The 26,400-nt window shown below is 33.5% G+C and overlaps 2 protein-coding genes across 8 annotated transcripts in view; both read right to left on the bottom strand.

The window, feature by feature from the left end:
- Nucleotides 1-893: 893 nt before the first annotated feature.
- Nucleotides 894-18,594, bottom strand: LOC107498713 (general transcription factor IIH subunit 2). 4 transcript variants are annotated; one of them, XM_016122153.2, is made up of 16 exons: nt 18,511-18,594; nt 16,873-16,960; nt 16,191-16,268; nt 15,823-15,859; nt 15,527-15,613; nt 14,418-14,468; nt 14,037-14,091; nt 10,904-11,009; nt 9,634-9,724; nt 9,384-9,471; nt 8,808-8,915; nt 6,969-7,032; nt 5,246-5,349; nt 4,606-4,708; nt 2,538-2,577; nt 894-1,326 (listed from the first exon to the last, which is right to left on the bottom strand). In XM_016122153.2, exons 2-16 carry the CDS (start codon nt 16,926-16,928, stop codon nt 1,207-1,209), a joined length of 1,188 nt encoding a protein of 395 aa, XP_015977639.2. In that variant the 5' UTR covers nt 16,929-16,960; nt 18,511-18,594; the 3' UTR covers nt 894-1,206. The 4 variants fall into 4 exon arrangements, with proteins under 4 accessions (XP_015977639.2, XP_015977641.2, XP_015977640.2 ...); XM_016122155.2 differs by lacking the exon at nt 18,511-18,594 and adding an exon at nt 18,113-18,497; XM_016122154.2 differs by lacking the exon at nt 18,511-18,594 and adding an exon at nt 17,916-18,497.
- A 5,622-nt stretch (nt 18,595-24,216) lies between these two features.
- OCLN (occludin) overlaps nt 24,217-26,400 on the bottom strand; it is a 40,931-nt gene continuing 38,747 nt past the window's right edge. For all 4 annotated transcript variants that reach the window (XM_016122149.2, XM_016122150.2, XM_036226221.1 and 1 more), the window contains exons 8-9: nt 25,690-25,731; nt 24,217-24,748 (exon numbers count right to left, since the gene is read on the bottom strand). In XM_016122149.2, coding sequence (XP_015977635.1) covers nt 24,647-24,748; nt 25,690-25,731 — 144 coding nt within the window. In that variant the 3' untranslated portion in view covers nt 24,217-24,646. The remainder of the gene's footprint in view (nt 24,749-25,689; nt 25,732-26,400) is intronic.

Consider the following 26,400-nt stretch of genomic DNA (forward strand, 5'->3'; position numbering starts at 1 on the left):
GGGATGGACACAACTTTCATCAGCTTGAACTATAAGGTAAACCAGCTTCAGATATCAAACAACCAAAATGATAGTATTAAGACATACTCCATTACATAAAATACTTACCAATTAGAGGAAGCTTTAAAGCAATAGGTTCAGCATATGAGAGTGAACAGATTAATAAGACCTTTTCCTTCGCTCCACATAAATCTCACCTTCACTTAAGTTTTCTAGCTCTGTTATCATGGTAACTAATAAAAAGGAATGTCAACTACATGTTTAGGCAACTTTGCTTATGGTAAAAATGACCCCTGATTACTAAATTGTTTCTAAATTGAATGTACTATAAATAATCTGATGGAAACCTCATGCTTCAGGCTTTCCTGAGTGTGATGACTCTTGAAACTGACATGTTCCTTATGGGGGGACCTGGAAGTTGTGCTTACGGAACTGTTATGAGATCTTGGCTCCTTGAGGCCTTTGGAGGATCTCATCGTCGTGTACCTAAAATGTGCTGGCTGAACTGCTACAAAGATTTCCACTGCTAATGAGACTGTCTGATGCTGCTCTGCTGGCAGCCTGTTCTTCCTGTTTAATATCCTTTTGAGTAAGTTGGTGCCATGTATAGCCATGGTAATCTTGTGAGTTTGAATGTTTAAGCCTAAAAAGACCTCTGTCAGTCTTAGCCACAAATAATTTCAGGTGTATTAACTTTATAATTATATTCTGATTATTTAGTCAACCCAAAAAAGATCCCTTGGGTGGGTATAGCAGCATACAATTTCACGTGTATCAATTTCATAATTATTAATTTTCATCCTACACTAAATTTACTTATACTTAATTTTCTTTTCACACTAAAAATGAACAAAAATAAATCGCCGAAATTCTGTATTTAATTATAAAAAATGAAGTTATCACATTAATTTAATCATTATAAGTAATTTAAATACAATAATGTGTTACAACTTTGAAAACATTATAATGCAAAATAACAAAAAACAAAATTAATTGACAGAAGGACTATTGAATTCCAGGTATTTCTGTGACAAGCCACAGATTTTAATTCAATAAAATACTACATTTTCTTAGCAAAAAGTTCTTCGATCAGATGTTCCTTTTGAACTGTTTTTCATGTTTTAACTGGAGCTTCTTCTAAAAAATCATTTTATTTACCGTTGCGACTTTCTTTTTAACACATACAATGTGTACTATATGCTAGAATCAAATACCTGAAGGAGTTGGAATATTATGAATACAGCCAGGACAACAGTGGAGAGAGTCATGAATAAAAACATCACAGTCCACACAGAAAACATTTTGGCACACAGAGCAAACATAGACCTGTAATGAAAAGAAGAAAAGCAAATTTAAAAAGTAGTTTCCAAAAGGTAAGTAGACTATATAGCTAGAAGACACTCAAGTTGCTCTGTTCTTTTATATCTCTTATCGGTTTTTTCTTACTCATCTTTGTTACTTCTAATTTACTATCTACTCTCAAATCTAAGATAATTTTTTCCAAAAAAAAAAAATATATATATATTGCTTAGAAATGAGAGAATAGCTTTGTTTCGCAGACCTTAAAGTTTCTTATATTATAGGACACTCTCAATTACTTCATTTTAAGTAATTATTTGGGGGAAAACACATAAACCTGAAATTGGTGCCAGTTCTGAATGCTTAGGTCATCTGATTCAATTAAAAAGAGACACACAAAAATGTAACAAAGATTTAGTCATTTCTAGGGAATGACCTCACAGTTGCGAAAGTTATATTCCCATTTTAATTAAACCATTAAAAAATATGACAAAAGACACATAAAAAGAAAAACTCATTATTCTATTAGTATTAATAAGTATGTAGATACTTGTGTCTGGGGTAAAATTTCCAGGGCAGCATCATACACAGATGCAAAAATCATTACATCTTAAACAGCATAGAAATAAAGATGTGTTCTTAAAAACTGTCAAATAATTCAAAAAGTAGTTCTAATGAGAATGAAACTACTGACATGAAGAAAGCATGTAAACTTTATAAAACTGTTTTATGAATAAATAAACAATCCTTCCAACTAATATTTTATGTAGTTCATAGTTTTAAATATGAACATGTAACTAAATTAAAAAATTAAAACTAGATCTATCTTATTTGCATTTTTTTATAAGTTTATACATTCAAATTGGCCCCCTTCGAAAATTTTTAAATATTTCCTCATTCGCAAAATGGAGGCATAATCTTTAGTCTTGTGGCCACCTTAAATGGTAACTTTGAAATGGGTTAAACAGTATAATACAGAGAAGGAACTTTTAACACTTCCAAACTAAACGCAGTTTAGCTTGCAAACTCAAGGCAGCTTAAAGTACTAAAATATCTTTGTAGCAAACTTAGAATGCAGAATTACTAAATAACTGTTTAAACTACTGTCCTCCCATTTTATCTCCACTCACTGTTATTATACATGAGCCCATATTCAATAATCTACTGAAAATTTATAATACTATTTCTTCAATTATTTATTGTATAATACTTAATATTTGGAAAACACATGAACTTACATGTTGGTCTTTCAATTCCCCCTGACATCCATAACAATATCTGAAAAAGTTTAAAAATCATTTTGCTTAGTTTACTCATTAAAATAGCTCTGCAAATTCTCAATAAAAAATCCTTTAATTAATAAGTAATTTTATTTAAAATTAATTTAAACATGACTTTTCAGAGTTAAGAATACCAGTAATTTAAAAAAATTCCACAGTCAGCTTAAACTCTTACTTTAAAAAAATTTAATTTTTTCCCCTCCTCTTTATTCCCTCCCCCCGCTTCCACCTCTGACCCATGGATGTTGCTGTTTCTCCTTAAGAACTGGATCTCTTGAAGGTGAGGCGTCCCCTCCCACACACTCCTGGCATGCACCTGGGGCCTGGTGTACCGGGGTATGGTCCATGACTCCACCTGGGGCGTGAACCCAAGACATTCTGGGTGCAAAGCAGATGTGCTAACCACTACACTATGGAGCCACCCCTAATTTTATTTTCATCAAGGTTAAATATAAACATACTTTCTCAGCTGGGATTCTGCAAGGAAATCCAACCCTACAGAAAATGATTTGAGTGACTATTTTTCAGCTCTCCCAAAGATAAGATAGCTGGTACAATTCTAGATGGAAAGAAGTTAACTTGTACATAATGGATGCATATGGACTTAATCTTCAAGGAATGGTTTAAAAAGTTAAAAGTTCTCAAAACTTATTCCAAAAAATAGCAGTTCCCTCCCTACCCATCTCTCCCACTTTATTTCCAGTTCCCCAGAGCTCTTTCAAACATTTAACTGTTGGCTAGTTATGCTTGTTAGTGCTACGTCTTGTTTTTTTATAGGAGTTGGCCATGAACCTCTCACTACAGGAGATGAGAATTTAATTCTCTTTCAACTCTCCTGAGCCAATAGCATGTACAGATGTAACTAATGTCATTCTCAATTTATGCAGTTAAATCATTTTGGATAGAATAATATTAAATGTTTAATTTATTATGACTACATAAACATTCAGCTGAGCCATGTTTTCTTTAAAACATTTTTTCCTAGTTAATAATTACAGTTATTCACAAGCTTAGTTTTCTACATAATTACCATTAATTCAGTCCCAACCTTTCCCTATGAAGTTTAAATATCCTCTCATCATGTTCAACTACATTAGAAATTTTATAGTTTTTGACTTGTGACATATCTCCTGGAGCATTCTGACCTTCTTTAAACTGGACTGTTTACATATTTGACACACAAGCGCTATTCTGGGCTTTTCCCTTATCATAACCCTAGGGCTTTCTTTGGCCACTTTTGAATTAGACAGATATCCCTATTCTTTCATTCATTCTCTTTCTCAGTTTCTTTGAAGCATCTCTTCCATGGCTTACCCAAAAAGTATCCTTTTGAGACCTTTTAAGACTGAAAATGTCTTAATTCTACCTACATTTAATTGATAGCTTAGCTGGGTATACTATTTAGGTTAGTAATAGTTTTCACCACAAATTTTGAAGGAAATTGCTCCCTGTCAGCATCCAGTGTTGCTGATGAAAAACCAAATAATTTTAATTCCAGATTATGTTTAGGGTTAGTACTTTGCTACATATTCTGAAATTTCCCAATGATATACTTTAGTGTGGGTCTGTTTTCCTTCAATAATATCAGGCATCTGACATTCCCTTTCAATCCAGAAAAATTCACAGTGGAAAATGCCCTTGAACTATTTCTCTTCTTACTCTTCATTTGACCTTTAATTTCTCATATTATTTTATCTAACCTTCTGGATAAATCCTCTAGTTCTACATCACGGAAATCAGCAAATGCTAAAAATCAGGGCCTTTTTTTTTTTCTTTTTGGGGAGCTGATTTACCGGTATACCACCACTTTTACACAGTAGATATAGAGAAATTAATAGATTTCTGAAGAGCCAGATCTGTTAAATAATGAGTCATTTCAGTAATAACCAAGACATTTTTACATCTTATTTTCTATATTAGAAGTAATATTGCCCACATTAATACAATTATCTTTTCAAATGTAGTAATGATGTATATTTAAACATTACTACTGATAACAGATATAAGTTTATCAAAATTTATATACCTTTCTCCATTATGTTCTTCGTTGGGAATTTCTTGAAAAGCATCCAAAGGAAATAAATGATGGTAAGACCGTGCCAAATGGGGAGCAGAAACCAAAGTAAGACCTAACACAAAAAGGAGAGACATGTTCAAACTTTATAACAACAATGGCTGAATTGTTAAATGATATAACTTAGGCTAAATTGTTTTCAAGTTTTTTTTAGGACTGCAGGTATTTATTTCTTCAGTTTACCTATGGCCATTAAAGGAGATTCCAAGATGGTATCTCAGTTCTGTCACCAAGTGTGTGACCTCTCTTTGCCTATTGCTTACTTATAAATAAAATAAAATTCTATATTAATTTCTTATTCTCTTTATATGTATTTATTTTATGAAGTTAAGAGCTATGAAAATGTCTACTAGATCTGCTGCAATGCCTTTAAAGAACTTTTTTTTTTTTTCAAAGAAGCAGGAAACTCTTCTAGAATGCTATGTTTATTCTTAGAAATGGAGTACTGGGCACTTGGTGATAAAAGTAATCTATTTCTCTTCTTAAATCTGAAAACACAAGCAGAGCTTAATATTTACATTATTTTACTAGCAGTATAGGTAAGAAGTTATTAAAGACTAGTTTACTGAATAATAAACAGTTGGTTTCTTACCACAGATTTTACATTCAACAGGAAGTTCACAGTACTTTGCCCGACACTGTGGACAGAAATAGCCTCCTAACGTAAGTCCTGGCTCAGTATTGCTATCTAAATGCCTGTGGGGAGAAAAATATTCCTTTAAAAATGTGATATATAAAGATGTCAACAGTTAGAGAAAAAGAAAGTATGCTACCTTGATTTTAAAATCTTGAAGTTGTTTCACAGCTCACTTATGGTCATTCTTTTTTCTCTCTGCATTTTTGCTTTGAATGACTTCCATTAGTGTCAATGAATTCACTAAACTTTTCTTCTTCAGTGACTAATATGCTGTTAATTTTTCATCTCAGACATTGTCTTCATCATCTCTAGAAATATGATTGGGGTCTTTTTTTTATCTTCCATATCTCTTATCATGCTCATGTTCTCCTCTACTTTCCTGAACATATGGAATGTGTGTGTGTGTATATATATATACACACACATACACATAATAGCTGTTTTAACAGTTATTTAACAGCTATATATATATATATATACACACACACACACATATACATAATAGCTGTTTTAACACTTTGTCTATTAACTCTATCAACTGTGTTATTTCTAGATACGTTTCTGTTCTATGATTTTTCTCCTTGTTATGGGTATTTCTGACCTCTTTACATGTCTGATAATTTTTGGCTGCCAGACACTGAGAATTTTGCTTTCTTTTGGGTGCTGGATTTTTCTGTATTCCCTTAAATAGGTTAGGGCTTTTCCTGGATTATACTTAAGTAACTTAAAAATAGTGTGATCTGTTCAAAATGTGCTTTTAAGTTTGTTAGGATGTCCAGACCAGCTATTATTCTAGGGTTAATCTGGTTCCATTCTTGTGGACTCCGTTCAGAGACTGTTGTGTTAAGAGGTCTTTCCAAACAGACTGGTGGGACCATGAGCTATACCCTGTCCTGTGTGAGCTCTAGGGGCTGTTCTGTGTTCTCCTTTCCTTTCCCCGGTCTTGGTAGTTCCCTCGCAGGAATGTGCTGATCAATACTCAGCTAATAACTAATGGGGAAGTCTCTGCAGATCTCGAGAGCTCTATTTGCAGCTCTTTACTCTCTAGTACTCTCCCCTGCAAAATAACAGCCATCTGCCTCCCCAAATGCTGAACTTTGTTTCTTCAACTAAGCAAGACTTCTAGGCTTTGTGTGAGTTTTCCCTCCCTGCACTGCAGCTTGGAAATTCTCTCTGGACAGTGAGCTGCAATCATAGGGTCTACCTCATTTGTTTCTCTTCTTTTAGGGATTATTATCTGAACTGCCTATTGTCCAATGTCTGAAAACTATTTGTATATATTTTGTCTGGTTTTCTGGCAGGAGGTAGGCAGTTAAATCCAGTCCTTAATATACCTTTACAGCTGGCACACTTTTACAGTAGTATTAATTGTGATCATTAAAGAATTATTTTCTTAAATTTAATTTTGCTTTATAATTATGTAAAATGTAAAGTTCCAAAGTTAATTGCCACCCTCTTCTTAGATGTAGCATGCTATACACTTTTCTCTACCTTGTTTTACTTAGTAATATTTCCTAAAGATTACTCCACAACAGTAGTCTCACTTCTTTTTATAGCTATATAAAAGGTAATATTTTACAAAGCCATTACATTTCAAGCCATCTTTTTCATTTAAAACTTATAGTAAGGAATTCGATGTAACAGTATCATCACTGACAGTTTCAAGGTTTTTACTTACGCCATGCTGAAAGAGGGTTTTGCATCTTGATCAGACAGAGAAGCAATGGTATGCTGAGGAAATCCTTCATAGAAGAAAATGTATTACTTTCTTTTTCTAAGCAAATGACAAAATTCTAGGGCTAGGAACCTAAAAATGTTCCTACCACAGGGCCTACAAAGTTATACAAAAGTTCTTTCCTGTCTTTTATTTATTACTATACAGTCAAACTGACTGTATTTCCAGATTATAAGAAAAATTAAAAGTGGAGGAAATGGGAGAAAGGTCTGTATATACATATGGTCTCAGATGCAAAATTCCATATCTATATTTTATAATTTAATAACAATACATACTGCTTTTTCAAAAGAAAATGTTTGTAATTTTGAAATAGTTCCTGATATAATGAAAGAGTCTGTTACACAGTGTCTTTTCACTTTATATAAGTATATACACTTATGTTAAAATTCTGCAATGCCCAAGCCCAGGGAGTTTGTTTTCTATATATATTTTTAAATTTGAAGACTAGTCCAAGAAAAGCAGAAACCATAAAAAAAGATTTCATTACATAAAAATTTAAATCTATCACTATATCAAAACAAATAAAAGGCAAATGACCAACTGAAAAAAATATTTACATCAGGTGACAGAAATGGGTTGATATTCCTAAATGGTTCTGACAAGTCAATCTGAAGAATAAATTATTATAAGTGTAAATAATAATTTTAAAATGGCTAGGAAATGTATCAGTAAATCAAAAAAAAAAAGATTAGCCAACATAATATCTAAGATGTATTGAGTGTTTATGTCAAGCATTATTCTAAATGCTGCATCTGTATTTAATCCCAGTAACACACAGTGAGACAGATACTAATATAATTTTATAGATGAGGAAATAGGAAAGAGCAGCTGACCAGTATTATAAACAGCCCAAAACTAGGTAGAAAAGCATTCCACTTCACTGACAGTTTAAAAAAATGCACATTGAACAAGGAGATTCTTTTTAAACAGTTATATCTTTTTCAATTATAAATTTAAATGTTCATCATAAAATTTTTGGAAAATAAAAACAAAAAAAAATTTTAAATGATGCAAACCCATCATTCTCCTTCTCCCCAAAAATATCACGTTGAGCAGTTTGATGTACCTCCTAGCAACCTTGTGTCTTTGCAGTGTATGTTACAAATTTTGATCAAATAGTACAGAGGATTTTATAGCTTATTTTGTAAATTTCCTAATACAACAAGGATTTTTCTATAAATATAGTATCTTTCTACCTTTCTAGCCTTAAAAATAAAGTCAGTAGTGTTCTGAGTGATAAGACTACAAGCAGATTTAACTTTTTTACTTCATAATTTTCCAAATTGCTTCGACAGCATAATTTTCTCTAATTATAAAAATTCTTAAGTGTTAAAATAACTTGTACAAATGGAAACAGAAAGTCTAGTTTGAGCCAAAATATATTTTTTAATGTGTATTTTATTTTTTTATTTTTATCTTTTTAAAAACTTTAAAATATTTTAGTAAGTGCAGGAATGAAGAGAAATACAAATGAAAGTGTGGTGAAGGGAGCCAATTGTTCTCTCCAGGGCAACTGGGAAAGGCTCCATTCACATAAGAAATTAGAGATAAGTAGAGACCCCTAGGAGCTGTTACTGTGAAAATTCATTACTTTGTAGCTTATTCTCCCCTTAGTTTTATTGCCCTGATTTAACATATTATTTAAGTCTGATTATTTGGAAAGGTGAAATGGAAAAAAAAAAGAAGAAGAGAAAGTGAGAGAGGAATGGAGGGAAGAAAGAAGGAAGGAAAGAATGAAGGTTAATGTGTATTTTAAAATAACACAAAATAAACACTTACCCATACGAATAAGTGAGCATTCAGAACTTGAGCTAGCAGGAGGAGGACTAACATGATGTGTTAGCAATTCTTTGTAATGGCTTTCATCTAAAATAACATGGTATGTGCCTAATAAGATGAAAAGTAAAAGAAAACAAAATCAGCTTTCCAGACATAAGAATGAATTATACTTTTATGTAATTCTGTAAAAGTTTTACTATCTGAAAATATACATTTTCAAAATAAATATTTAAGTTAAATTATCATTTTCAGAAATCTTATTTAAAATCTTTAAATTGACATCTCTACAAATAACTATAATTACGATTTAAAGCTAAGTTATAAAATTTCACATAGAGGGAAATTTCTAGCTTTTCAAGAGTTATAAAGCTTCCTCTGAACACTGAAATAACTAATGAAAATTCCTTGCATTTTGAGATAATATCTTATAAAATCAAAGATATATTTAAGATGACTACCCATATTTTAGACTTCAGGACATGCACTGATTTAAGTTTAATGGCTTTCCTAATTTAATCAATAAATTGTTACTTCTTACATAATTATGAGTAAATATTGAAGATTCTAGATACATACCACCAGTTTCACGAGCAAGTACAGTGCAAACCCGAACCTCTGCAGATAATCCAATAACAGACACTCTAATTTTAGCTGCCTTTAGTGTCTTCATAGAATCCAAGTAAAAAGACAGTTTTGCAGGAAGAAATAAAACATTGAACAATTAATATATTTGAAAAATACAATGCTCTGAAAACTAGTAACAAATTCACTAAAAAATTTTCTTTAGCATTGTAAAAAAAATTGATTATTAAATTATTGATTCTACCTTGATTAGATCATAGATATTAGATGGATCGCAAGTTGTGAGGCTGCTGAAGATAATTAGGACTTCTCTACTTGTATGTCCAGGCATGTGTCTAAAGAAAGATAAAATACTCTCCAATTAGGTATAACAAATTACTTTTGTGAAAAATTTACTCAAAAAGAATAGTACACATGGTTTATACATTTAGACTATAGAATATCTCATTTGTTTCAATATTGCAAAGGAATCAATTGTGAATATTCTAAACATCTTAATGTAAAGTTTTCTAAAATTAGCTGTACATAAAAAAATTCATTGACTCATTTATTTATTCAATAAATGTCTACTGAATACTCTTTTAAGTTCTGGGACAGAGTGATAAACAAGACCAATATGGTTCCTGACATCGTGACACTTACATTCTAGTAGATTTGTTTCAAAGTCTAAACTGTACATTGGAAAGTATGACAAAATCATATGGATCAACTTTAAGGGTACATTCATGTGGCTTGACAATAGTAACATAATTTTTTTAAAGACTATAATTTAACCTCATGGTGCTTCAGAGTCATAAAAATCATAAACATTGATTTTCATGTACCATTTAATTAAATGGTGGCTTATTTTAAGACGTGCTAAGCTGTTTTCCCCTAAATAGATATTTCTATGCTTTTAGGAGCAATTTTATCAGTTATTTATAGCTTTCCTGCTTATACCTTCATTGTTAGGCTCTGAACTTTCACTTTGGGATGCTGCTATCGTGGCCTAATACAAAAACAGAAAAGTATCTATTATATAAGGGTATAAAAATCTGAGTCAGCACAGACTAGCCAGGGCCAAAATATATGAGCTTTAATTATATTGACTACTTCCTCTAGGGTCTTAATTATATTCCACAAAGTTGAACTTGCTGGAAAAGAGTGCTATTAATTTATAGATTATAAAGTAAATTAATAAAAGTCAATATATGTACAAACACAATTATAAATTCCACAGGCAATCAATTTTCAATAAACTATTTTGTCATCACCATATTTCTTTTGTACTACTAATATTGCTATTATATTTTTTATTATATTTTTCTAAAACCTTTAAGGACAATTAAAATGTAAAATAAAAATTACTGACACCACACTAAACATCCTAAATGACATTAGATATTTATCTTAATAGCAACTTCTTATAGCTGGGTTTATAGAGGTGCATATTAACATATGCATCTTTTTATTTCAATTTAACTCATTCGAAAAACTTTGAAATCAATTAGAAATAATAAATGTAAAACACTAACTTCAGAGTTTGCATAGCCATGCTTAAAGAGTTATAAAGAGATGGCTCTCCATGGCAGGCCATATCTATAGCTTTCTTCAAAGATGTTATGTGTTTCCTAGGGTTTCCTAAAATAGAAATGGAATAATTTACTTTTAATGAAATTTTATATATACATTATGTAAATTTATGTCTCACAAAATTTACAAATCTACAATGTTAAAAAATAGAATTGCTTCAATTTATATTTTTAGCAACTTGCACTTTTATCAGAGATGTTTGTTATATAATGTCTCTCACTTCATACTAAAAAATAGAATATATTAAGTCCTCATTTAACGTCATTGATAGATTCTGTGACTTTATGTGAAACGATGTATAACAAGACCATTTTTACCATAGGCTAAATGATGTAAACAAGAGTTCCTACAGCATCTCATCAACTTTATAACAAAACATTGAACTTGACATTATTTAAAGACCTGCTGTACAAATAATCTTTTTATCTATTAGCACACATTTTAAATAATATTAACCCAGAATGTTTAACATTTTACTTTTAATATATTCCTATTACATCGAGACGAATATATTTTCACACTTTAACATTTCTGAAATCACAGTGTTTTATCATTATTGGCAGCATTTGTGACACAGCTGTCATTGCCTGCTCATGTGTGAACCTATGAATGGCTACTGATATGTTATTGCTTCAGCTGAATTATGTTCATTGTTTGTGCTATTCATGTTGAGTTTAACTGCGATTGAAAGTGTTTGTAGCAAGGTTATTAATACAAAGGATTAAATCTGTGTAGAAAGACACAGAACAGAGCAATAAGATGTAAATTTACTATCAGAGAAGCAAAATTTCATTGATAGAAGGCCTGAAATTCTATATTTTTCTTCAGGAGCAAGACACAAGAGCTTTATAAGACCTAAGAAAGGAAGTGTTCCACAAATAGACAAAGCTGTATTATCTTCTGTTATGGAAATAACATCTGAAAAGGTTATCTATCTTCTGTCAAGCAGGGTGTTTCCTTCTTGATGGCTCATAAACTAAAGGTATCTCACAAATGACAGAATCTGAAAATCAATGAAATATGGCATTCTTTGGATATTTTCTCCTTTTTCAGCACTGTCATATTAATAATTAAAACATCATTAAATTGATTTTTTCATATAGTATAATTCATCAAACTACCTACATACTGTTAAACATTTGTTTTTTCCAGTTTGTCACGATTACACTTAATACCACAAAGAGCATATAAGTAGAGTGAGGTTTTTTTCTTCTTTTATAACATTTCCTTAGCTCCAAGGAACAATCATTTTTATGGCTCTTTTACCAAAAATGTTAAACTAATTAACCAGACTATCAGCACTGTAAGTGCCAGTTCCTCCATGATTCTGCAAGTAATATATTGTTTTTGAAACATCATTTTGATAAATTGAAATATATAAAATGATAAAATGTTGTTGGGTGGTTTGTTTCTGATCACTTGTTTCGCTAACATTTTTTTAGTAGTTATTTAGTTTCTCTTTTTATTCTAGTATAAAATTATCTGTCTTCTTTGTCCATTCATCTACTTGGAGATTTTGAGTGTTCTTACTTATCTAAGTTTTAAAATATTAACCATTTGCCAAATTTAATATATATTGCAAGTATCTATTCTTGGAATCATAAAATTTTAGAAATGAAAAGTACCTCAATAAATTCAAATCTCTCATTTCATGAGTAGGAAGCAATCCAAATAAGTTAAATGATTTGCCCAAAGTCATATGCCTACATGATGCGGGACCAGCACTCAAACCTAGATCTCCCAGCTCTCTATCTGCTTCTCTACAATACAGACAAATATTTTTTTCATCTCCCATTGTGTTGTGAATATGGGAAAGAAAAGCATATTACATTACTGTCAGTGTGGTTTATAGCAGTGATTCTGATCAGATGGTGAAAGGGTGCCTTCAAGAGACTTATCTGAATCTCCAGAGGATACTTAATTATACATACAGCTTCCCTGGCACCCACAGAAAACTATTATTAATTTGGGGGAAGGGGCAGGAGGGTTAGCCCTATATCCTTTGCTTGGGGAAAACATCCTTTCCCCACTGTATAATAATCCACCTAAGATCATGTGGTTCAGGTGAATTTTACCTTACTTCCATCCTGCTCCAGGCACAGGCATATAATCCAAGTCTACCAACAAAATACTTCATTCCCCTGGCCACTCTGACTGTTCACGGATGGGAAGATCATAAAGAATCAATAAGACTCCTCTGTGGGACCTGTGCTAAAGCTACAGACTACAAAGATTAGGCAGACTTGGGGCTGTTATTAGACATCTTTTCACTTCACAGAAAACCTCTCAGAGAATAAAGCCAGACAGAGCTAGGACCCCTGGAAAGAACTATTTGTGAAATCAGCCCACCTCTGAACATGAGCCAAAAACTTCCCTTTTGTGCCTAAGCTAACTTGAGATTTTTTTTTATTGGTTGTTCGCAACTGAGTTTCTTAGATCACTCCAGGCTAACATACATTTCACTCCTTACTGCCATAGTGAAAACTATTAATGATGAAAGTATGTCATTCCCTTATGCATATTGATGGGGAGGGATGAAAGGCTGAGAATGGCATTTAAGTGATAATGTATTTCACAGAAAATTAAATAAAATTAGCAATGTAAATTTGGAACAACATATATATCAAAGCACATAAAACCTACCATTATCTTTTAAGAGAATAAAATTCAGTTAGGCATGCCATGCAAACAGAAAAACTGGATCATTAACAATAACTACTATTCACTTTTTTATATTCTTTGCTCTTTAGAGATTTAACTCTTAAAAAATTAATTTTAAGATTAAGGGATTTTCTGAATGTTACAATAACTTTATCTTAATATTTTTGAGATAGAAATAGGCCTTAAATAAACACATTTGCTTTCACTGTAATACTCTTCACCACTGTGCAGAACTAAACTGAAAAGAAGTTCACCTTAGATACTGAGAGTTTAATGGAAGGTTTATTAGGTGTTTCACATAAAGAACATACAGGAAGGCTTCATTTTACCTACTAGGCAACCTTATGAACAAGGATACAAGCTTTGGTAAATTAAACAAAGTCCTTGAGTCCTGTAAAGGTATTTTATGCGTACCTGATAGTTCTGTCAGTTTTTCAGCTCTTTTGCTCTTTGTTACAATTATTCCAATCTCGAAATAAAAACAAAAATGATTATTAATTATTATTGAACGAATTATTTCTTAATGAGAATGTACTAAAACAAATTAGTAATTAATAAAAAAAATAAGTAACATGAGAAACTTTTTCTGCTTTTGATATAAATTTAACTGAGTTCACTGTATATAATTTAACTTTTAGTGTTATCTTGCTTTTCTCTGACAAGTGTACGAAAAACTGGTATGCAATCTGAATCACTTAATAATTCATAGACTATATACCCAATGTTTTAAAAACAAATTATATTTGGCAGTAATACCAGGAATCTAATTCTGAATTCCATCGATTATCTACATACCTGACTAATAGGATTTTGATCAAAATATTCCTCTATGAAGTACTCCAACAACTGTTTAAAAAAACAAAAAAGGAAATACTAGATAAGAGCAAAATAACCATAGAGAACATGTTTTGGGAAACCTATTTGTCAGGCACCACTTCTCAAGATTTTTAAGCTTACAGAGTTTCAAAAAGTGTTCAGTAGTAAAAATATAAATTTAAAAAATGATAAATTTTAAAATATTAAATAAAAATTAAAATATTAAATAAACCTGAATTTGAAATAAGTGATGAGATTGGTTTAAGCGAGGCCTTAAAAGATGGAACCTTTTAGATATGTAAGACAGACACAATCTAAAAAAGGAAAAGATCCAATGAACACAGAAAAGGAGAATGAGCAGAATTGAGGATGGGTTCTGATAAAAGTAGGAATAATCTGTATCTATAAACTAAGAAGATTGATTCAAGTAACTCAAAAGAAAATGAAGACGATTCAATAAAGAAAAAAAATAACTGACAAAGCAAGATCCTGACCTGGGGTGGGAAGGCAGAAATTAAGGGCATAAATGCAGTGGTCCTCCCCTACCTTCAAGGGATACATTCCAAGACTTCGCATGGATGTCTTAAACCACAGATAGTACTAAACTATATATATACTATTTTTTCCTATACGTACATACCAATGATAAAGTTTAATTTATAAATTAGGTACGTAAGAGAATAACAAAAACAAATGATAAAATAGAACAATTATAACAATATATTATAGTAAAAGTTATGTGAACATTGTCTCTCTCTCTCTAAATATCTTATTGTACTGCACATAGAGAGAGGATACACTGGACAAAGGGATGATTCATGTCCCAGGTGGGACTGGGCAGGACACAGTGGGACAGCGTGAGATTTCATCATCCTACCCAGAATGACATGCAATTTAAAACTTATGAATTATTTCTGGAATTTTCTATTTAATATTTTCAGACTAGGATTGACCACGGGTAACTGAAACTATTTTGGTGTATCAGTTCCCTAAATGATCTGCAGCAGTTCTAGTTAGCTACAGTTTGTATCAACAACAACAACAAAAAGAGATAGAGAGATCATATTCTTTAAAAATTTTTCTTTGACCTTTAAAGTACATGTAAGTCTATTTGGCTTTAAATCTTGGTCTTCCATTGTTCTTGATCCATCTACTACCACATAAAGATGGCGCATCTACAAGAAAAAAATACAAATAAAGTCAATTTTCAAATACATTTTTGACCAAGTAGTAAAAACAGCGTTTAGTATTCATATATTCTACACATATATTTTTAACATTGTCTTGAAAGGGTTTGTTGTTTTACTACTGTTTACTCTATCACAATGAAATGTTTCTCAGCCCCAAATTAGTTCTGTACCAGTAAAGGAGACAAATAACATACCATTCCAAGTCGAACTTGTCCATGGTGCTCAAACACTCTGTTAAAATTATGCAAAGATTTTAATGGAATACCATATACTATCCAAAAAATTAATGCAACTTTTTAACTAACCTGCATTTTTTCACTGAAACAAATTATTAACTATGCGATCCATACAATTAATTATAGGCATTTTGGACAGTTCATGAAGACCCATTTCCCTGCTGAGGCACTAGGTAGCTGGTTTATTCCCCCTATTCAGAAGGTTACAGGTCAGTTTCCTTGAAACACAGCTGAAATTAAGTACTGAGGAGTGGGTATAGGTGGACAGAAAGGCTTGAAGGAACACATTTTACTTTTTATAGCACTCTTACAAAGAGTTTACATACCTTTTTCTCTTTGCTTTGAAGAGAATGTCTTCTATTGTAGCTTTAAGTGATCCTGATTCATCTTCTTTAAGAATCTCCCTATAAGTAGTAATTACTTGTTTAAAAATATAAGCTAAAAATTTATTAACCCACAAGAAATGAAAACATGTCCAAAGATTTGCAGGTAAAATGTTCACAGGTACATTACTCATAATGGCGCAAAACTGTAAAAATGGCCATCGGCTAGTGAATGGGTGAATAAAACCATGTCTTAACCATGTAATAGAATATTATTCAGCAATAAAAAGGAATCAGTTACTGATACATGCTACAACATGGATGAACCTCAAAAATAGCATGTTAAGTGAAAGAAGCCAGACACGACTGACCATACATTGTATGATTACACTTATACAAAATGTCCAGAAAAGGCAAAGCTAGAGACAAAGTAGATTAGCGGTTGCCTAGGACTAGAGGGAGGTAGAAATGTAATTAATTGTAATTGGGCATAAGGTATCTTACTGGAGTGGTGAAAATGTTCTAAAACTAATTTATGGTAATGCCCAAATCAATAAATGTTCTAAAAATCACTGTATTACACACTGGAAACAGGTGAATTTTAACATGTATAAACTAAACTTCAATAAAGTTGTAAAAAAAAAAAAGTCTCAAAGGAAAGAGAAAGTAATAATGCCCTACTCACCATGTTCTTTCATAGCCTCCTTCCCATCGCTTAGTTCTTTCAGGTTCTTCATCCATTTTTTCTTAAATGTATTATATTATTCAGTATCCTATAAAAATCATTAGATTGTGAATTTTCTAAAGATGTTTGTCACCAAATGCATACAATTTGACAAGAGAGGAAAGTAAACATACAAAGTAAAAACAACTCAGATTCCAAGGTCATCTTATTCTTTGCAATTTATTCAATGATTGTTGTTTGGTGAAAATACTTTATAAAATCCTCATGGAACTCTTTTTCCCATTCCAAGTAGAAATGTTTATGCACAAATCTGGAACCAACAGAAGCATCTTTTCATAATTTTTTAAAAAAACAAAGATGCATTATAGATGTGTCACAGGACAGAATCATAGAATTTTGGGAAGTGGGTATGGGTATAGATGAAACAAGGGTAGCCACAACTTATGATTATTATAGCTGTGTAATAGATACATGAATCATTGCACTACCTCTGCACCTGCAACACCTGGTGTTGGAAGAGATTCGTTTCAGAAAATCTGGTGATCCACTTTAATATCCTGAAGGAGAAATGACTTAATTCTAACATCTGTGCTATTTCAATATGCTACCTATGTTGGTGCCTTGTAGGTTTAATGATTGCAGTAACATGGTATAGTGACTAAAATAAACATTTTGATTCTCCATGCAACTGTTTTTGTATTGAATGTCAAAAACCAGAAGCTAACGTTTTCAACTCAAATTCTTAAAAACGTGCCTGCCATTCATGACATGAATATTTAAACTGTATTTTATTTTTAGTTTATTCGAATTCTCTGAAAGTTCAGAAACAAAGTTAGAAGTAATCAGGAGAAACTACAAGCGGGAATACTTCTGGCTCACTGCATACAAGAACTTCTCAATTAGAACTACCTGCAACGGGAAATTAAATGGATAGAACAGAGGCATTAAGCTCTCCATAACTACAGATGTTCGAAGGGAAGCTGGATGTTTACAATGCATGCCGTTAATAGAAAAGGGATTTATGATCCTGGAGAACGACGTACTTGATGACATCTTAGGTCAGCATCTCCAACGGCCTATGACTTTCATCTTCTAACAAATATCGCCGATGTTTCCTGGGAATCCAACCCCAGAAAGGCCATTTCCCCCAGCGTAAGCCAACTGGTGTGATTCCTGTCACATGAGCTTAGAATGCCACATTCACACAAATGAGACCGCAATTTAAGAAGCTTTTCCTTACATCTTATCCTGCCAAGTGCTACGAGACAGGCAAAGGTGATTACCGTCCTGTTTTTTAGGTGTGGAACTCGAGGCTCAAAGGCTAATAACTCTCTTGAGGCTACACAGAGGGAGTCCGGTCACGAACTCGAACCTAAGATCACAATTCCCAAAACTCGCGCTGACTTAGGGAAGGAAGAAGAGCCACTGCTGACTTGTGTAGCCCAAATACTCTTCCACGCTGCTTCCCAAACAAAAACTGCCCTCCTCCAAACGCTCCCTCACAGCCTCATTCCCAATGAGGCTGGTCGGGGCCATTCAGCTTCCGCCCCGGGAAGCAAAGGCCCTTCCTTGACGCGGTGCTCCCCACGCAACCACACCACGCCTAGGTTGCGCGCAGACTTCTATACGCGGACTCACCGGTCCTTCCCGAAGACGCTCTGCCGGAAACTGCTCTGCCCGGAAGCTGCTCTGCCCGGAAGCTCCGCCCAACCTGCGCCAAAGAGTCCCCGAAGTCTTCCACTGTGAGCGGTGGTGACGCAGAAACGTTCCGGCTGCTTTGAGTGGAGGTTGTGGCAGCCGGGCGTTCCGGGGTGGAGCCATCTCCGCAGTTGACTTAAAAGTCTGGGAGGGACCTCCTGCCCTCACTTTTAGCGCACAAAAAGGCGGTGGAAGTGCTGTTCGCTCTTGGAACGTCGGGAGCCGGGTAGCTGTCGACCCAAGATTTGAGAAGCGTGGTTTTTATCTATGAAAGATTGTCGTGAAGAACTCTGACCACAGCAGCTAGGCCAGAACTTTGCTGCACCACGTTTTCTGGGATGCCCCTTCTGCTCCTGCTATTCTTGCAACCGATATTTATTGAGATTGATACGTACATTGGGCTTGATACGGTTCTAGGGACTGAGGGAATAGCAATGGAAAACGTGACAAAGAGTCCTTGGCCTCATGGAGTTTCCTTCTATTATGGAGACAATTATTAATAAAAACATACTGTATCAAATGGTGATAGTGCCATAAAAAAAAAAAAAAACATGGAAGGGGGAAAGGGTTGCAGTTTAAAATAGCATGGTCAGAGGAGTCCACACTAAGACAGTTGAGCCATGATCAGAATGAGGGAAAGCCTTAATGTTGATAACGAGGGAACATCTCCCCAGGCAAAGAGAGCTGCAAGTCCAAAGCCGCACAGTGGAAACTCATTTGGTGTGTTTGAGGGACTGCATGAGAAAGCAGTTAATGAGCGGTGGCAACCGAAATCAAGAGAGGTGGGAGGCTCTGAGTACCGTGAGAACTTTGAAGGGATGTTGATGGCTTGAACTAGTGTAGTGTGGCAGTGCAGCTAGTAAGAAGTGATTGGATTCTCAGGCTTGATAAAGTATGTCTTATGAACAAGGAACCAATGACTCCAAAAATTTTTAGGCAAGCAACTGGAAGGTTGGAGTTGCAATTGCTGAGAGTGTACGGAGTAAGATCAGTTCAATTTTGAAAAAGTTGTTTGAGATCCCTGCTAATACATGTGGAATTAAATACTAGCATTTCCCACGCTTGACAAATGAAGAGACAAGTCACCCCCAGAACACTGGAAAAAAAGTCCAGGAGTGGACGAGTAGAAAGGAACTGCAGGATCTGGAGCCTCTGCTTCCCCATCAGCATAGGCTTCCCCTCTGTTGTCTATATTTTTGGCTTTATTGGCACCCAAATCTTCCCATGTGTTCTGCCCCCTCAAAAACATAAGACAGAAGCCATCCTGCACAGTGGTGGAAAGAACAGACCTGAATTTAAAATCAGGCTCTGCCAGCACTAGCTGCACGACCTCAAGCAAGTGACAATACAAGTCTGAGCTATAAAGTGGGGATACCTCCACCTACCTTACAGAGTTTATACATCTCAGTGGTAACTCCATAACCAGCTTTTATTTTTCCCCAAAGACAGGTTTTATTGTTTAGTTTTAGTGTTGTCTTTAAAAGGAAGAGGAGGGGAAATTAGCATTGCTCATTCTTTCCCAGTGCCACTTGCCTCCCATCTTTCTCCCTGACATCTTTGTCTCCTTTATAGGACTCACGCACAAACACATTTTCCTTTCCCTTCCATTCTCCCTTCCATCCCTCCACAAATTCCACACTTTCTCCTTTTACTTCTTTCCTTCTGTTGTTTGGCTATCCTATTTCTAGATGGGATGCATTCCTAAAGGACAAACAGCCACAAACCTAAGCTCCAAGTTTCTCACTTATGTTTACTACCAATCAGTCTAGGAACTTTTCTTCTTTTTAACAGAAAACCAGAAAAAGGACAGAGGACTCCCCAATATATGTAAAGCATATAATGTAAAGCATATTTGTGGAGAGGAGGCTGAGTCATTCAGACTTTCCCCCACTGTAAAGTTTTCTCTGTATAGATTTTAGTCATAGATCTTGACTGAACTAGGAATGGTACTAAAGCAAACCAAAATGTGCATAAATCCATGGTAATCCCTTGCCATAATTATGACTGACACAATATTCTAATTGTGTATAAAGGGTTAGAATAAAGAAATGATCTAACCTAGTCAAATGTTTCAACATGTAAAACTAAGGGATGACTATAAGAATGGAACAATTTGTTCTTTGCCCATGGGTAGATGAACATCAACCATGGATTTAGGAAATTTATGAACAGCTCAGTCAGTCAATCAAGCTGAAGTTCAAAAGTGTGCAACTTCAAAGACTGGTAGAAGTGAACCTGCTTATTGCAACACCTTTAGATGGAATTCAAATTATTCAAGACTCATTAAAAACTTCCAAAATTGCTTTTAACAGTAATAATCCTTATCTTGATTTGCAAACTCTATTCTTTTAAAGTATTTGTTCATTATCTATGAATAGTCACAATGCCAAGCCTAATGTAGTTATGTCTAGAATTCAGAATTTATACCCTAAAGCTGCATCCCAGCACAAAGCATATGGCGATTGGGATGACACATAAAATTTTAAGACACAATTTGCTTTTTAAAGTTACTTAGAGTTACCTTCCGGCTTTGCGAAAGGTGTAACTGGCCACGTTTATTATTTACTTTCTGACAAGGACTGGTCTAAGTCACATATTAACTACCTTCATAACAACTATATTAAGTACATATATCCCTCTTACAAATAAGCAAACTAAGATAGAGGAAGACTGAGTAATTTGTCCAAGGTCGCAAAGCAAGTAACTGCTGGAGGGCAAAGCAAGGACAACACATGCAGGAAAGAACTAGCAGGTCCTGTGGCAGCAACTGGAAATTTTTTGGAGACACCCTTTCACATTTCGTTGCAGTCACATACACTCAAAAAATCACTTATGTGTCCATGTTCTTTTTCTAACTCCAAAGTGGCATTATTTTAACATAGTGTTTTCTAAAAACTACCAGTTGCTTGGGCATTTTTATTCCTGAAAACTATTCCCATTAGAAGACATATTAACAATATGAAACACAGGAATGAGATAGTCCTCCATCTAATTTATTTGTGCTTTCACACAAGAGAGGTTACATGGTGAATGGCAGAACCATGAACTGCCATGAGATTTTGAATTCTGATTCCTCCAGCTAAGTCTTTAAAAATGTCCAGTTGAGATACTTCCAATCCCAATGCTGAAGAAGGGAGAATGTGTTTGTGTTAGGAACTCCTGCATGCCAACTGTAGCTAAGATCTCTGGAGCCATGATTAAAGAACTCTCCTGCCCTGACCCTGCTTTACACACGTATACCCCATTCAAGTCATTACAGATACCTCAGGTATTTCATATGAAGCATTTCATGTAATTAAAAGTATTTATAATGCACTCAAAATAGGATATCTTATTCATTGGACAGAGCAATCCTATCTTACCCAACTCATTAATTTATTAACAAGATCAAGCTAGAATGGGAGCATAGAACCTAATATTCAAACAGACTAAGATTCCTAGTTTAGTCACTTGCTATGCAGTATGTAACAATGAACCAGTTAATCCATCAGATGATTAGTTTCCTTAACTGTAAAATGAGAGGAATCATTGCATGTCAATACACTGTTGTAAGAATTCAGTGATATTTCATGTATATATGTGTATGCATATAAAATGTAACTTTTCCTATAAATACTAAAATACTTGAATTTATTTCAAAAAATAAAAAGCATATATGCCAAAATTAACACCTGTTATTTCTGGGTATTGGGTATGTGTATGTTTATAGTTTTCTGTATTTCTTCAAATTTTTCAAAATAAAATATTGGACTTATCTACTTTTCATATAGAATCACACATGTAAGGAAATCATTTTAAGCAGTGAATCTTTATCAAATGGACCACGTTTTCACAACAAAATCTTAGAACAATGATATGCATAAACAGCACAATGTAGACAGGTCAGAGATGGAAGAGATCTCTGAAGTCTAATCTTATTTTCTAGACTAGGAAACTGCTTGAATGGCTTTTTAAAGTTATATCCACCTAGTTAATGCCAACCTTGGATTCTGGCTCCTGAAGTGGTCTTTAGTAACATTTGTAAAATGATTTTTTTATTTTTTTTTATTTTAAAGTCCAATTTTACAGCAAAATTTTACAATGCAAACTTATGCTATTTGATTTTCTGCACTCAGTTGAGTGGTTTTGTCAGAACAGTGGCAAGCTTGTCTTCATGAATTACATGTACTGACTTCCAAGAACTAAGAATTAAAATTTAACAGGCACAAAAATCAGTTAGGCTGCTTGAGAGACTTCTTACCTTTTGGTGTGAATCCAAATGGTGTGAAGAGCAGCAACTACTTATTACTTTTTGTCATAAGTATGTATAGCACATGGAAAATTAAGAATTTCTTCAATTTGAAGAAATAAATCAGTGTTATAAAACATTATTTAAAAGTTTATCTTTGGAAAAGGATTTGGACTTGTATATTAAAAATTATATACTTGTAGATGAAAAAGTGGTTCTGTAATAAATCTGACAAGTCCAATGGTCATCATAAATTCCCAACCAGGCAGGTCATGGTGGGTAGTCACATACCAGGCATATAACTTCTCTAGTAAAAGGTTCATCTCTGACTTAAGCGTTTAGGTCAACAAACCCACCTTCATGTAATTTTCCTTATGTTTCCTCCTTAATTCTAAATGTATAAAAGAAATTGTAAAGCTGTCATTCTTGGAGCATTTGAGATCTTGTTCCCTGGCAAGTTGTCAGTTTGGCTCAAATAAACTTATATATAATTCTCTTTGGGTTTGTATGTCCCTTATGTTGACATACTTAAATCTCTGAATTGCACACTAATGATTAAAGATTATTCTTCAATAATTTTCATAAAAGAAGAATTCTAAACTAGGGGAATAATCAATTGACTTGGCTAGCGTTATGCCCAGTATTATCAGCTAATTTTACTTAACTAATAAAAATGTCAATTAAAAAAAGTGCTAAAATTTAAGGGCACAAATTGAAATAATTTGGTGTTGCATGGTATTGCATTTCCTACTTCTAGACAATTTCTACTTCGGCTTTCTTATAGCTAAAGGACTGGGAAACAAGCAACCAGCACAGCATCCAAAATAGTTGAAAACAGAAACATAAAACTGCTGAGTGTAGTTTTGCACAGCTTAAAATTAACAGTATTAATTACATCAAACAGGTATATTATAGAAAGAACACACTTGGTTTAATACCTTATAAAATATGTACAGAACTTGAACATTCCTGTAAGATACATTTCAAGTCACAAGTGAATTATACATGTAATTGGATATTCTGATATAATGAAATAGCCTAGTTATTTTTTTTTTAAAAAAAGCATGTAAACCAAAAAAGAGTAAAAAGTATTTTAAAATATACAACAAAATTCTAACCAATAGGTTTAAATTTTGATTTTTAAAAAGCAAATATATATTTACAATCTTTAAATTTCAATTTGTTACTTTTACATGATCTTTATTACTGAGATAACATAAAACAATAAAAAGCTCTTTTAATCATTTATATAGAGAAAAAAATCATTAGGGAGGTTGGTAAAATGCAATATCCATAGTAGTTAAAATATGAAAGGCCAGAAACTTAAAAAATGGAGTCATAAAATAGACTTAACCAAAACTATAAGCTAGAAAATAAACAGTTTCATGTCATTGCAGGGACCAAGTTTCCTTATCTGGAAAAAAAAAAAAAAAAGATTATAAATAACAGTTATCTGAAGGGAGAATTCTGGGAGGACTAAGTGAAATCACTGACTGGAACTAATGAAGCACTAAGACATAACTGCCTAAGGTGTGAAGAAAGTTCACAGCACAATCCACTCAGGGACCTTCCTTAAAGGTTTAAAAACCTCAAACAATTCTTAATAAGAAACCAATGTTTAAAGCATAAAATCCTTAATTACAGTGTTTATCTCAGTTGATTATGAAAAGCTATTTATAAAATGCTTCAAATACTGATGATAATAAACCGATGATATTAAATCTACCAAAACTTTGTAATAATCACAAAGGTCTGGCCTCCTGGGTTAGAGTCCAAAGTCATTTTGCCTTCTGAGAACATTGCAGAGATGTCAGATACTTCTTAATCTCTCAATGTGGCATCTGCCTTCTAGGTTTTCCGTCTATCATAATCTCCAACCATCTTCTTGATGTGTGACAATTTACTCTTCAAATGCTTGCAGTAATTCCTCTTATTTTTATAATCTGCAGACTAAAAAGGGGAAAAAAAACAGGTAAATTTAACAAAATAAAAAGTTATGTGTTAGCTGCTGGGAAGGCAGAGGTAAACAAAAAAAAAAAAAAAAGGGAATAGAAGTCATAGCATTGTTGGGCATGTTAAATGAATATACACAAAGCACCGGGCAGTATCTCAAACCAGAAAAGCAGCTGATTCTCTTTGTTCAATCATATCTTCAAACCTGAGTTTTACAAAAGATACACCAATTTCTAATAATTTGTAAAGTGACCAAGGAAACTTACTAACCTTTTTGCTAACAAATCATCTAAAAAAAAATTAGTAAAACAAAGTGGTGATATCATTTCACCTGGGAACGGGGAACTGCATATATGGAGAATGAGACAGGAAACTTTACTATATATGCTTTTAAACTTTTGCATTTAAAATCATGATGTTTTTGTAATTTTTTTAAAAAAAACAAAAAATGTTTTAAGTCAAGAAAGACTGGTAATGGCAAGTGCTGGTAAGGATATGGAGCATGAGAAATTCACACTGCTTGGTGGGAATGCAAATGGGCACAGACCAGGAAAACTGTGTGACAGTACCTACCCAAGGCTGAACACACGTTTACCCAGTAAGTCTGGTATTTCACGCCTAACAAATGTGTACACAAAATTCAGCAAGCTACACTTTATCTTAATAGAAACCCTTGGCCTCATAGCATGCGAGGAACTAGTAACTCATGGTTAGCATACTTTTCAACCACATAAAAGTTTTTAAAAATCAGTATTGGTTGTAGCTGCAAACAACTGAAATTAAGGTTCTAACTTCTCAGTAATAGTTTATCTTCTAGTTATTGGGTCTTTTGTCTTTAATCAGTGCATGTGTGACAAGGTATTCATAATCATTCTAAAGGTTAAATAAAAAACATATAAAAATTTTTCCTTAAAGAATTGTACAGCTGGGATACTTACTCCCTTAACTTGCTTCAGTCTATTATATTCATCAGCGGCAGCCTATTAATGAGAAACACAAGGGAATATGTTTAATGAGGCATTTTCTCTTTCCAAAATAATAGGCTGATGCTTTATTTTGAAGCTAAAACTTCCAAAAATACAGGAAATTAAAATAACGAAGTCTTAAAGCTCTTAAAACTATTATGGTCAGCAGGAGGCCTGAAGAAATCCAGTGAAGAGAAACTGATGATATATTTCTTACATTCCATTCGCATAGGCAGGTAACTATTTTTATTTGTTCTACTGCCTCTCATCTCTCAAGTCCAAGTGCCATGCTGACCCTGAGGGGTCTTTTGTAAAGCATAGCTCTGATCAGGTTATAATCCATCATAAAACTTGTCAGACCTCCCGGTAAACTCCTCTACTAATCTAGCTTCCAGTATTAGCATCCATCATTTGCAATTTCTTTAAAAAAAATTAAGCACCTTAATGCTTCCAGATTTCTATCACAATCTCCTTATGGCTGTATGTATGCACCCCACCCCGATTCTGTCTGGAGAACCTGTAATGTTACCTCTCAGTGAAGCCTCTTCTAGACTCTTCAGGCCTTCAGCAGACCTTATTCCTTCTCTGAGTAGTTACAGTACCTTCTACACATAACATGAATATGGCATTAGTCGTAGTGTCTAAATTGTTTAGATGTCAGTTTCTCTCTCAGAATATGAGCTC

This window comes from Rousettus aegyptiacus, unplaced genomic scaffold (assembly GCF_014176215.1).
Source record: "Rousettus aegyptiacus isolate mRouAeg1 unplaced genomic scaffold, mRouAeg1.p scaffold_m13_p_8, whole genome shotgun sequence".
NCBI classification, from domain to species: domain Eukaryota; kingdom Metazoa; phylum Chordata; class Mammalia; order Chiroptera; family Pteropodidae; genus Rousettus; species Rousettus aegyptiacus.

Excerpts from the sequence above, each read along its gene's own strand:
- LOC107498713 (XM_016122153.2), bottom strand. The coding sequence starts at position 16,928 with ATGGATGAAGAACCTGAAAGAACTAAGCGATGGGAAGGAGGCTATGAA. Across the intron at positions 8,916-9,383 it reads ACTTGCTCGTGAAACTGGTG|GCACATACCATGTTATTTTA; the intron begins GTATGTATCTAG and ends TCATCTTATTAG. Across the intron at positions 5,350-6,968 it reads AAACCCTCTTTCAGCATGGC|GCATTTAGATAGCAATACTG; the intron begins GTAAGTAAAAAC and ends TTCTCCCCACAG.